The 13732-nt window shown below is 44.4% G+C and overlaps 2 protein-coding genes across 3 annotated transcripts in view; one reads left to right on the forward strand and one right to left on the reverse strand.

Moving 5' to 3' along the window:
* cacna2d3a (calcium channel, voltage-dependent, alpha 2/delta subunit 3a) overlaps positions 1-13732 on the forward strand; it is a 154507-nt gene that overhangs the window by 116769 nt on the left and 24006 nt on the right. The window lies entirely within an intron of this gene.
* LOC125745211 (leucine-rich repeat and transmembrane domain-containing protein 1) lies at positions 1403-7310 on the reverse strand. Of its 2 annotated transcripts, none has more exons than XM_049017824.1 (3): positions 7017-7310; positions 3885-4481; positions 1403-2250 (listed from the first exon to the last, which is right to left on the reverse strand). In XM_049017824.1, the coding sequence occupies exons 1-3, from the start codon at positions 7021-7023 to the stop codon at positions 1781-1783; spliced, it is 1074 nt and encodes a 357-aa protein (XP_048873781.1). In that variant the 5' UTR covers positions 7024-7310; the 3' UTR covers positions 1403-1780. The 2 variants fall into 2 exon arrangements, with proteins under 2 accessions (XP_048873781.1, XP_048873779.1); XM_049017822.1 differs by having other exon boundaries at positions 6975-7310.

Below are 13732 nucleotides of genomic sequence, written 5' to 3' on the forward strand. Positions count from 1 at the left end.
TGTGACTTCATTAAGTCATGTCAGATAAAATCTTAATAACTATATTTCCGCCAGTTTATACATATCTGATCTGCCAGGCTGAGCCTGGTCTGGAATTAATATTCAAAACTATTAGCTTCATCTGATGACTTGGTGACATCATGTTGGGAGAATGCAGCATCTCTATGTGAAATTCTATGCATACAGTGTAAGAAAAAGCATTAGGTATAGATGTTTTGTTTCCGCAAAGCGGTATCGCTTGCCGCTGTATTACAGCCAGAGGTGAACCTTTCAGATGCAGAAAGTACAAATCCAGACCTGCCAGTTGAGTATAAAGAGTCACAGAGTACTCAGCTGGTTGGTTGAAACTAAATCTTGGCCTGGATTTTTAATTGCTGGACCTGAAATTTCCACATCTGATTGCAGCTTGTGCCTAAGATATTGCATTACGCATTAAAGCAAATTTCTCTGCAGAAAAGCAGTCAAATTGACTTTATTGTCATAGCGTCGACATACATGTATACAGTGGCAGGAGATGAAGTTCCCAGTAGTCTTCAATGTGACATACAGACAACCAGTAACAAAAAACAGGGGTTCACAAAAAGGTGGAAGAACACAGGACAGTGCAAGACAGCGGAAGCGGACCTGACAGGTTTATTTATTATGGATTATCACTCCTAGGGTGGTGTGGGGATGGAACAGCACTCTGAGCGCGCTCAGTGGCGTGAGCCCTTATCATGCTGTCGTTTCTGCCGCCGGTCAGCCTAGAGTTCACTGTGTCCCAGCAGGCAGCAGGTCAGCCTGGGCCTTCACCTATCTGACATCGATGAGTGTAACACAGCCGCACAGGTTTGCGTTCTCCTTTCTGAACACAGCACACACTCCCGGGCCCTGTGGGAAAATTCACGCTAGCTAACACGAGTGATGGCTTCAGGTAGCCTGGTGAATAGGAGCAGAGTCTGGCCCTCAGGAGCCTTTTCCCCCTATTATTCCCATCACTGTAGTTATCGTATGACCGATATTCATTGCCGAGTTAAACAAAATGCTTTACGTGTGTTGAACCAGTATGACTTTCAAAATGAACAAATAAAGTGAGTTTGCCTTGATGCGCAATTATGTAGCAGATTACAGCATATTGTTCATTTGATGGATGATATGACTGGACTGTGAAGCTTCTTAAAGGAAAAATCGTCCTGCCACAGGGAGACCTATAATTACAGATTTGGGAGCTTTTTGCTTCTGACAAGACAAGGTGGAGGCAACTTATTTTGTAGCACAATCAGGAAAATAAGCATCTCTCTGGTTTTGGTTGCCTGTCTGTTTCCAGCTGAATATCCTACTAAACAGATGTACACACTGTAATTTGTGAAACATTTTGATTAATACATATTATGGCCATTTGCAGCAGTGGAACTTGTCAGAGAAATGCTGGAATCTGGTTTATATACATATATGTACACATACGCACACACACACCATATATGTTTACCCATGTCTTACAATCAGTCGAATATCCTAATGGATTCATCAAGACCACATAGCAAAAGCACAAACTGCCGTAACAACAGAACAACTGTTAATTGTATCTATAAAATCTCAGAGACAAATACTTAGTTGCAGGAAAGGTATTGCCTCTACATAGAAGTGGTGGACAAATTGATGCTTTGTGAACCATTTGCTGTATTTTATGACACCACTAGGTGGCGAACTCTTCAAAAAAAGGGCAAAAGGCCTGTCTAAAATCAAATGAAAAAATACAGCAAATAGTTCACAAAACATCATTTTGTCCTTAACTACTTAACTACATAGATGCAGAGCATGCATGTGCATGTGCTGTAGATATAGCAGAGTCCCGTTGGAGCTCCTTGCCTTCCCCACTGCCCTGCCTGCTAGAGGGGGCCGCCCTATCGGCCTGCCTCAGATCCCGCTGGTAGCGGGCTGTGACAGCCGCGTAGGTGCATCCGTAGACGGCAGCGCCCAGCATCATGAGGCACACCAGTCCGCACACCACGCCTGTGATGGCCACAGTGGCGATGGCATGCCGCAGGTTGGGGGGGCGTGCCCGCTGCTTGGCCCCGCACCCGGGGTCGCCGCCCCCGTTGCCACCGGAATATGGCGACTCATGCTCTTTGGCCTGGTGTTGGAGGTGGGCGAGTGGGTGGCTTTGGCTAGTGTTCAGGCAGGAGCCAAACAGCTTATACGGAATGTTCCGGAGGTCCTCGTCCCTCAGATCTCCAGGCTGTGCGCACCTGATTTCATCCATTATTCCTCCTGTAGGCAGTGGAAGAAAAGGGAAATACATCATCTTTATAGGGGTTATTATTCAGAAAGAATGTCAGCGCACATCCACAGTGGCATTGTTGTTTGCCCAGCTTTCAGAACAACAGATGCGGAGGCTAAAACGACTGTTCATAATCACTCATTAAAATCACTCCTGACAACACCATTGTGCACTGTTTGACCAGGTAATTACACTCTTCATTATCCTGCCTCACCTGATGACAGTTAAAGAATGTTCTTTTGTGTGGGAACAGTAATTAATGAGAACACAATGGGCCATTAGACACCGGCAATTCCCCAGCAATGAAATCTTTAAAAGCAGGTTGAGATGATGACTCAACTTTGTTGAGCTGCTAAATAACCTAAAGATTTTTTTTTAATAACCTTTTCCCCTGAAGTGTTCAGCTGTGCCATCAAAGTAGCTATAACTCAACTGCACTCTTATGTACATTCTGCTCTAATGTTGATGTCACAATTGTATAAGATGCTGAATTGAAAGTGTTAAATATTGAATTCTGAATTTAGCATAATACATGTTCTCACAGTGGCTCACTGGTTATCTGTGTTCTCTCGCACCTCTGGGACCAGGGTTCGAGCTTTCGCCAAGACTCCACGAGTGGAGTTTGCATGCTCTCTCCGTATCGTCGTGGGGTTTCCTCCAGGTGCTCTGCTTTCCCCTCACAGTCCAAAAATATACTAGGGTTAATTGGAGTTACCAAATTTCCCAAAGCTGTGCATGTGTGAGTGAATGGTGTGTGAGTGTGCCCTGTGACGGCTTGGTGCCCTATCTTAGGTTGTTCCATACCTTGTGCCCATACCCTCTGGGACAGGCTCTGCCCCCCCCATCACTCTGAATAGAACAGGCGGGTACAGAATGTGGGTGGATGTTCTCATGTTAGCTGAAGGTTGTTTTCCAAAATGGGAGTTTAGTTGAATTTCAGCTTCATTATGAGTTTTTGTGTGACGATTGCGGAAAATTATTTAATGATTGTTGACAATAATTTGAATTTATCCTGAAACTGGAACAAATAATTCACATCATACCATTTTTTTAAAAAATATTGGTGCCCTGACCACCGTACATTTAGGCAAAGTGATAAAATGTCAGCCGACAGGAGCAGCTGTTTTAACTGGTCAAAAGCGTTAGTCAGCTGGCAAAAATACGCTTCCAGGTTACCCCTCCCGTTCTTGGCATGTGAGTGATAATTAAATGCCAGCTATAATCCAAAATTTGATTTAGTGATGAGCTTAGTGGGCGGACATGTTCATTCGGCAGTTCATAATTTATTAAGCTGAAAATGCCCCATTCTGTCTGTGTACATTTTCTGTTGAATTCGATTCTATGTCTGCAGACTAGATTCTATGTCCATCCATCCATCTGTCAATCCATCATCTCAGAAGTGCTCTGTAACTAAGCAGGAAGCAAACACAGTCTTAACTATGGAAATGTTGAGGCAATAATAAAAACAGCATGTGTTTGGATTGTGGAGGGAAGCCTGAGGTTCCCAAAAACAGCCGTATGGACATAGTGAGAACATGCACATGCTCAGCACTGTCAGATGGCAACGCTATCTGCTACCTCTCTGTAGACCTGTAGGGTGCTGTGGCCTTGCTTTGTTCTTTACCTTTAAAGAGAAAGGTTTCCAGCCAAAGCTTCAGGCCGATGAGCTGGCAGTCGCACTTCCAAGGATTGCTGTGAAGGGAGAGAACCTGCAACTTGCTCAGGGACTCCAGCAGCATCCAGTGCAGCCTCTGCAGCCGGTTGTGGTGCAGAGAGAGCCTAGTGAGGTTGTGCATGCTGTCAGGCAGGGTGGCCGGGAGCCTGCTGATGCTGTTGTGGGACAGATTGAGATCTGAGAGGCTCCTGATAGGCCTGAAGAGATGCCGGTCAATATCCTGGATGGCGTTGTTGGCCAGGTTGAGCACCAGCAGGCCCCGGAGACCCTGGAAGGTATTAGTGGAGATGGTGGTGATGGAGTTGTTGGCCAGGTTGAGCACGCGGAGCAGCGGTGTCTCCCTGAAGGCCGTGTAGCCCAGAACGTGGATGCGATTGTGCTCCAGATATAGTTCCAGCGTGTTAAGATGCAGCTGGCGTGGGATATCTTGCAGACCACGGCCTCGGCAGTCCACCACTTTAGTCTTTGGATAGCACGTGCATGCTGCGGGGCATCCGCCGGCGAGCTGGATCGCCAGCATTGCTGACAGCGTCCAGATGATGCGACCTGCTCAAATGGTTGCATCATCAATGCGTGTGGTCATTTCAGGTGGCACTAATTGTCATTGTTATGCTTGCAATACTTATTAGTTTATTTTTAAAAATTTCACGCAAATATTCTTGCAAGTCAGGACCTTTTTGGGCGATGCTGTCATTTTTTTATACCTCAAAGGAAATCAAGTTTTTTTAAAAAATAAACTTGCTCTGAAATAAAAAATGATGATCATCAAATGTTGGATTGCCTTTTGATTATTGACAATATACTAATCTTTGCCAATATTTTATTACTTGGCCTTGAGAATTGGCAGTATTTAACTTGGAATTTGATTATATCAGTCATTTAATAAAACCTCTTAATGTAAACAACACATGGTATTAAGACAAACTGATTTTCTTCTGTGGTGAAATTGACAAAATCCACTATTAGAAGCTTCAGATGATTATACATGTATAGATATTTTCCTGTGGTTCCAAGCATTTAACAGCTCTCTGAACCCATTGTACTTGTGATGATCTTTGGAGAATTATGCCTTCAATTAGGATGTTCTTGCAAGTTTACGCACAGTAGCTCTTGTGGTTTTCAAATTACAAAGGGAAGAGGCCTCAGGATTAACAAACAACACTATGTTCAAGGGAAGTCTGGTAATTATTGCTCCATTCCCTTTAGAGGAATTCTTTTCTAGCATAGATGGCCTATTTACTCTCTTTTTTTGCTCTCTATGGTGTATTTTGGCCCCAAGCTAAGAGTTACATGTGATTATAGTGGCTGTTACCATATTGCCTCATCTAGCCTGCGCAGCTGCCTGGAGTTCTTGGCTGCATTAAAGGCTTAAGTTTCAGCTTGCAGTTACTTTCATCTTCAACAACAGCTAGCTAAGCTAGCAAGCTACAAAGATCACTCCATCTTCATGTTTAACGACAGCTAGCTAAGCTAGCAAGCTACAAAGATCACTCCATCTTCATGTTTAACGACAGCTAGCTAAGCTAGCAAGCTACAAAGATCACTCTATCTTCATGTTTAACGACAGCTAGCTAAGCTAGCAAGCTACAAAGATCACTCCATCTTCATGTTTAACGACAGCTAGCTAAGCTAGCAAGCTACAAAGATCACTCCATCTTCATGTTTAACGACAGCTAGCTAAGCTAGCAAGTTATCTCATACAAAGATCACTTCGTTTTCATGTTTAACAACAGCTAGCTAAGATTACTCCATTTTCATCAACATAGATTTCGATATTCCATTTTGTATCCTCTTTCTCCCCACATATATGCATATGCACATCATATAAATCTATCATGGTAGGAAATGGTTGCATTCAACATTATCATCCCTGAAGGAATGATTACAAAGTTATATGGTTGAGTCACAAACAATGCACAGTTGTTCCGAACATTTTGAGAGGGTAAAATAGAAGTAATTTCAATTACATAGCGCTAATAGCTCAGTGCACTTTCGTAAAGCATTGCATTCCCGATTGTTTGGTTTTCGCTTTGATGAACAAATGAAAGCAGGTTTGTGCTCATTAAATCTGCAAGATTTATACAGGATTTGAAATGGTCTGACTTAACAGAACAACAGCGTTAAAAGAAGAATTTTAAGAATACTGAAACACAAACAAAGGGTTAAGACAGAACGCTTATAATAGAGTCAGTAAAAGAACCGTTTTATTGTGGTTAATTGTGAATTAGCTTTTGTTGATATCCCTGGGCACGTTGTTAAAATGAGTACCGAAGGTCAGATGCCTGTATTTGATCCATTAGATCGTTTGCCTGTGTGTCATGGTTACAAAATCATCGCTGAAGAGTGCTGTTGGTTTTGAGTGCTGGTTGGATTCAGCCCGTAGCCTTTCTGATGTGAATGTCTGTTGTTGTTAGTTTGTGAACCCTGCCTTGGACATCGTTTGTCTGTGGTTTTGCCAATAGCCTTTTTCGTGATTGTTGCCACAGGCATCGCAACTGCTCCCTTCTGGGTCCTGCTTTCATTTGTTTATAACCCCATGGCTTTGCCAGGACCAATTAGCTGTCAGCTCGGAGCTCGCCGCATTTGATGAAACACGAAGATCGGGTTAATGAGAAGCCCCGAAAGTTACACTAGCTCCAGAGCTCACTTCCTGACTGTGACCTCAGCTGCTTCCAGTGAAAACATCTGCTAAGTGGGATTGTTAAAGTAACGAATGGGGTGAGCGAGAGGCTAGGTGATATTTAATATGGACTTCATGCTGAAATCGTTTCAGCTGTTTGGTGTTTCACCATTGGCTAATGATTGTGGGAAGTGCACCGGTGTTTTGAGACTGAATGAGAAAGAAAATACAAATCATTCTAAGTGAAATATCTACCGTGAGACCCCTTCCATGAAAACCATGTGCCTTTACGTCATACTGCATCATTATATGATAATACATCTGATCGCTATGGCGCAATAGAGGGACATGAAGTAGTAATGCTGCCACTTCTGCTCCAACAAACAGTAATGAAAGAGTGTATGTGTATGTCGGCTTACCGCAACTCCGGGTTGGTTTGGCCAGAATTTCCCTGGTCCTACCTGCCATCTCTGGTAGCTGGTGGTCCGTCTTCGGAAATCAGATCTCTTATCGTCGTGTATGAAGCGTGCACCGGTTGACCAGTAAGAAACGGGAAATTCTCCACGCTGGCTTTGTGAGGTCAAAGTGTCCCCCAGTGACAGTCGGCCCCTCGCGAGTCATGAGGCTGGCATTCGCGGTGACCCGGCTGGAGCCCGTGACTTAAGTGTCAGGCCGAGTGTGTCCCGTGCCAGCCTGCCAGTGATTGGAATCACAGGGCTTTGCTCTCATTGTGTCTCCCTCTCTCCCATTCACTCGCTCCCTCGCTCTCTCGCCTTGCCTCTCCCCGTTCCTGCCCAGTGGACCGTACAGTATCACTCTGTGTCTCACAGATCTCAGTCTAGCAGCCCAGGCTGCTCTCTTTTTATTATTTTGCCACCCTCCGGGCCGCTTGAAGTTCGCAAGGCGAAATTAAAATCTCAGCAGGTTCCGTCGCAGCCTGGTGTGCCCCGGTGATGTCATCGCCGTGGCCGGTGGCGGAGGCCTGGAGCGGCGTGACTTTGACTGGGCCTCTCTTCGGCAGCCCCCGCTGGAGCTCCACATGCTGCCGGTGACAGTAGCTCAGTACTTGCAGTGATACACTTAGCAGCTTCCTGTGGGCCATCGTTCCCAGATAAACTGCAGTGAAGATGCTACCAGCCATGCCATGTGCGGTGCTGTTCTGGAGCACCTGGAACAGGATCTGCTGCTGGGTTTGTCAAGCCCTTCTTATGGGGCTGTTAAAGGCCCCCGCATGCAGCATGTAACGCTATTTGGGGGAGTGCTATCCTTACGCCAAACTACAGCTGCTGTAACATACATCTGCTGGTACTAAATACAATAGAAAGACACACACACACTCATATATATATAGTGCCCAAGAGACTCAGGTAAATTTATAAGTTCAAATACATGCTTGTTTACTTTTGAGTCAAAGTGAGCGTCCATCATTTATCATGTGCGTGGTTTATAGGTTCAGCCATACACTGAAATGCTTTTCACGAGGCTGATGTGAATATTGTTGAAATACAGGCGCACATAAAATCTTCATTTAGACTTTTAGACTTTTACACAAACAATGACTGTACAGTTACTGCACATATCAAGTTGCGAAGTAAAGTCAGTGAACAGAGGTATGTACACTAAAATGCGAAAAGTATTGGGACACCCCTTCAAATCATTGAACTTCGGTGTTCCAAGTACTTTTATAGCCATAGATGTAAAAAATCAAGTACCTAGGTATGCAGACTGCTTCTACAAACACATGCGAAATAATAGGTCGCTCTCAGAAGCTCAGTGAATTCAAGCGTGATACCGTGATAGGATGCCACCTGTGCAGTAAGTCCATTCGTGAAATTTCCTTACTACTAAATATTACACGGTCAACTGTTGGTGATATTATAACAAAGTGGAAGCAATTGGGAACAACAGCAACTCGCCCACAAAGTGGTATGCTGCGTAAAATCACAGAGCGGGGACAATGCATGCTGAGGTGCACAGTGTGTAGAAGTCGCCAACTGTCTGCAGAGTCAATAGCTACTGACCTCCAAACTTCATGTGGCCTTCAGATTAGCTCAACAACAGTGCATAGGGAACTTCATGGAATGGATTTCCATGGCTGAGCAGCTGCATCCAAACCTTACATCACAAAGTGCAGTGCAAAGCGTCGGATGCAGTGGTGTAAAGCACGCTGCCACTGGATTCTACAGCAGTGGAGATGTGTTCTCTGGAGTGACGAATCACGCTTCTCTGCCTGGAAATCCGGGAGACGAGTCTGGATTTGGCAGTTGCCAGTAGAACGATACTTGCTTGACTGTTTTGTGCCAAGTGTAAAGTTTAGTGGAGGGGGGATTTTGGTGTGGGGTTGTTTTTCAGGGGTTAGGTTTGGGCCCATAGTTCCAGTGAACAGAACTCTTAAAGCTGCAGCATTTGAAGCTATTTTGGACAAGTTCACGCTCCCAACTTTGTGGGAACAGTTTGAGGGTGCCCCCTTCCTTTTCCAACATGACTGCGCACCATTGCACAAAGCAAGGTCAATAAGGACATGCACAGTATGAGTGCCTCTGGTGTGGAGGAACTCGACTGGCCTGCATAGAGCCCTGACCTCAACCCATTAGAACACCTTTGGGATGAATTAGAGGGGAGACTGTGAGCCAGGCCTTCTCGTCCAGCATCAGTCTTTGACCTCACAAATACTCTCCTGGAAGAATGGTCAAAACTTCCCATACAAACATTCCTAAACCTTGTGGACAGCCTTTCCAGAAGAGTTGAATCTGTTATATCTGCAAAGGGTGGGCCAACTCCATGTTAAAGCCTATGTATTAAGAATGGAATGTCATTAAAGTTCATGTGTGTGTAAAGGCAGGTGTCCCAATATTTTTGATTATAGTTATATATTATGAGGCATATTATCTGCTCTGATGCTTCCTCATTTTCATAGTGTTTAATTATAATGTCCCAAAGAATGTCAGGTAGCACTATATGAGGGGGCACAAATAACTTTTACGATTCAAGTACTCAAGGACATGAACTGTCATTATTAATGAAACGTCATGATTGATTAAATGATGAACGACCATGGAATCAGTAACTAACTAACAAGTGCTACCAATTATATATCACAGAGATCCACTGATGGAGCTGGAGCCTGGCAGCATAGAACAGCACAGAACAGACCTGTAAGAGGGTGCACCCTGGATGGCATGCCAGTCCCTTAAAGGCCACTCACATTGACAACACCTCCCTGTATATCGTTGAACTGCAGGAGGAACTCAAAGAACTTTCAGAGAAACACTGCGGGGCTGAGATTTGTGAGGTACCAGCGCTTTGTGAAATACCACGGGTCAGTTAGTTTTATTCGGAAATATTTAAATGATAGTAGCTGTAGAGCATTCACGTGTCATTGTGCAAGTCAGTTTTTTAGTATGAGTATTAGTATGAGTGTGCGGGCCAATATGGGGTAGACAGAGGAGTCCTTACACAGACCATCTGCATCCCAGGCCATTTTCTTGTAAGCTGCTGGGTTGTGACAGGTTATTGTGGGATTGCTCCACCCTAATGTTCCACAGTTCCATGACTAGCAGGCATTTCGAGTCGTTTCCCACTGCCTCGGTCACACCGGTTTCTGTAACCTCCCGGTGAAACGAAGCAGGCCTCTCACGTTCTTCAATCGTCATTCACGCACCTCTTATCTGCGTACTTCTGAGTTTTGGGTGCAGGCCTGTGTCATTCCTGTTCTAGTAACTTCCTGTTCCATCCCTTGTGACATGGTTCCGTTTGACATTGCAAGCAGAGAGGTTCTCACAGGTGATTGTAAGTATTTCTGGTTTCTGCTTGCTTATATCTTTGTATATTGGCCTGTGGTATGTCGCCAACTTCACTTAAAATGTTCTGGTCTTTCCATTCATTAAAAATGCTTTATTCATGCAATTGTAAATGCCCCCCCAGGCCTTGGAAGAACAGCTGTTCTCTGCAGGACCATACGGTTAGATCTACCACTGAGCACTAACCCACTTCAGCTGAACTCCACTTTATCAGTTATTATGATCTGAATGCTGTGGGGTTTTCAGACATATGTTACCAAACAGTAGGAATGAAGCACATCCTAACTGGGCTTTGAGCAGTCGTACGGTGGAGATTCAGCAGGAATTTTCTTATTTTTTCTGATTTTTTCTTCCACATAACACAATTTTGTTTCTTCTGTGAAATCTGGATACAAATAAAATTTGGTTCTGTTTAAAAATTTGGATAATTGTTTGGGTCTTTTGAGGCGTAGATTTGTTCACTTAAGACATTCATACTTTGCAGCATTTTTTCAGGCTATGCAGCCATATTTGTGTTCACGTATGCATGTATGTGTTCACACATAAGCAACTAAGACCCTATAATTTTGCTTGCCAGATGCCTTTTAGTTAGCTCAGGCCTTGAGCCAAGGAAAGATAAGCCTGCAGTTTTCCGACGTCATGACTGTGTTTACATTACTTGACACATATATCGTATTCTCCTAGGATCACTATGTCTGTAAATGAGAAACTGAAAACGAATCCTCTGTAAACATAAGCTTTTTTATTGGTTCTTTAAATGCGGTTCTGTTGCTCTTAAAGTGGCCACGCCCAGCCCTTAACTAGAATGATAAGTTATGTAATGAGCATCTCACTGGAGGCTATATTGGGGCATAAAATGTGGCCCTTGCTTGCATTCAGGCTGCAGTTCACATGCCACGCTTCTGCTAATTTATGTCTCTCGACCTGCTGTTGAAACAAGCAACCAAATGACCGAAAAAGCTCATTTTCCTTTTTGAGTTCTGAGTACCATATGTTTTTGATATTTTGGTGTAAACACAAAGTCTGCAATATGCTTAGTCTTAAATTATTCCATACATTCATCTTCTAACCACTTATCCTGGTCAGGCCTCCATGATCTCAAATTATTACCATTCTTTTTTTGTTTTAGACTCAATTTGAATTTATAAATTACGTGAAGCCAGCTGTTGCATAAATATTATACACTTTCATAGAATGATGGAATTTTAGGTCATGATGTTGATAATTACTAAATGCCTGAATGTCATGTAATTCATTAGAGTGGAGATCTACTTTATACAGTACATGCTATGTTGCATGTAGGTTGCGTGTTATTTATAAGTACAAAGGATTTGCTGCTTCTGTTATAATTCGATTTCATTTTCAGTTTGTGTGGCCTGTTGACGTATGAGCCTTGCTGACAGTATTTAGTTCCCAGAATACAGTAATACAACATTACGATATTAATACATTAATCTTGCTACAGCCAGCCACTCATCATGCTCATCAGCTTATTTCTTCACAAATATGAACTTTTCTCACTTGGAGAACCTGGATTCCTCCATCAAGTTTGATTGGGCCTGGATTAGCATGAACAAAAACTAACAATGATGATAGTTCCTGTGGTCTTACCACCTGCAAGATGAAAGGTATGGTTTGTTGCAGTGCCATTTGGGAGGCAAGTATGAGTGGGAAGATCCCTGATGGATTAGACTTTGGCAACAGACACTGGCTTTGGAGATGTGGAACGTTACCTCTCTGGTGGGGAGGGAGCCCAAGCTAGAGTTTGGCTTGAAGTAGTCATCCTCACCTCTGGAAACAAACCTCTGGGTCAAAGGTCAAGTCTATCCTGATCTGGAATTTCCCCATGGTGGAAGTCTCAAAAGTCCCAGACAGAAAACAGTGCAACCTGAAATTTCCCAGTGGACAAGAGTGCTGCCCCATGAGACCTATGACACTATGAAGTTGCAGAGAGTAAAACTGACTGCTGGTAACATGCTTACACCGAGCAGTATTTCGGAGTACTCAGCCATCTTAGAGAAAGTGGGTGAGATGCTTGAATGGGCCCGGCTAGGGGCTCTGTGGTCCTACTGAGAGACTTTCGTGCTCCAATGAGGAAGACTAAAGATTCCTGGAAGGGTGAGATTCGGATGAATGGCCTCCCGAATCTACTGGATTTCTGTGCAAGCCATCGATTGTCCATAACAAGTACCATGTTCAAACACAAAGAACTTCATAAGTGTACATGGTACCATAGGACCCAAGATCAAAGGTCAAGGATTGATTTTGATATTTGTGTACCTGATAGCCGCTCAGTGATGTGTTAGATTCCTTGCATGGGTAGTAGCCCAGGGTGACCACAATAACCCAGGTAGGCAGTCAGGCTTTGCTGGGAATGTCTGGCTGAAGTCAAGAGGAATTCAAGAGGGGGACATTAGGTCAGAATGGACCATATTTAAGGCCTCAGTTGTGCAATCAGCTGCAAAGAGCTGTGCCCATGAGTCTGTCAGTGCCTGTCATGGCTGTAACCCAAGGAGCTGCTGGTGTACACCTGTGCATAGTGAAGCTGTAAAGCTGATGAAGGAGGGGCTCCTGAGACTGCTGAATGCTACCTACAGGCCACAAAGGCTGAAGCGATGGCAAAGCTCATGCATAGGAGGAGATTGGAAGAATCTTGGGATGGCTCTAAAGATGCTTAACAAACCGTGAATTACCTCACTAGTAGAAGGCAGGACCTTGAATCATTCCGCTTTCTGCTGGTGTGGGGAAGAGTGGACAAAATAGGGGGAAAATGCTCAGTATAGCTGCTCAATCTGGTGGATATTCCCTCTTATCCAGAAATAGTGTTGGGGGCTTGTGGAGATCAGAGGCCTCCAGAAAAGCTGCAAGAGTGGATGAAATCCATCCAGAGACAGATGGTTAATGCGCTTCTTCAGTGTTGCATGAAAGTTGAGTCGAAAGTTGGGTTAGGGGTATTGTGAGGTTGACAGGCAAACCAGTTTGATGACTGCAGGTATCCTGTGGTGGCGAAGTGAGAAAGAAAACGTGAGGAGTTCAAGGATTTGGAGGCACCTTGAAATGGAGCTGCTGCTGCTTCAGATGGTGAGGTGTCAGCTGAAGTGGTCAGGGTATGAGGATGGCACCTGATCGGCTCCTAAGGGAGCTGCCGTACCGGATCCAGGCTCTGGGAGGGGAGGGGTCCCAGGGCACACTGGAGGGATTATATCTCCTAACTCACTGTTCCTCAATGCAGTCCTCAGGCACCCCCAGACGGTCCGCGATTTTTCTCTCTCTCAGTGGAGTCCTCACTGGCTTGAGGGGATTCCCCAGAATGAAATGGAGTCTGTTGTCATGGCACAGGTGGTCTGCTCTGACCTGCTCGGCCTTCTTCCACCACA

This window comes from Brienomyrus brachyistius, chromosome 6 (genome assembly GCF_023856365.1).
Source record: "Brienomyrus brachyistius isolate T26 chromosome 6, BBRACH_0.4, whole genome shotgun sequence".
Taxonomy (NCBI): Eukaryota; Metazoa; Chordata; class Actinopteri; order Osteoglossiformes; family Mormyridae; genus Brienomyrus; species Brienomyrus brachyistius.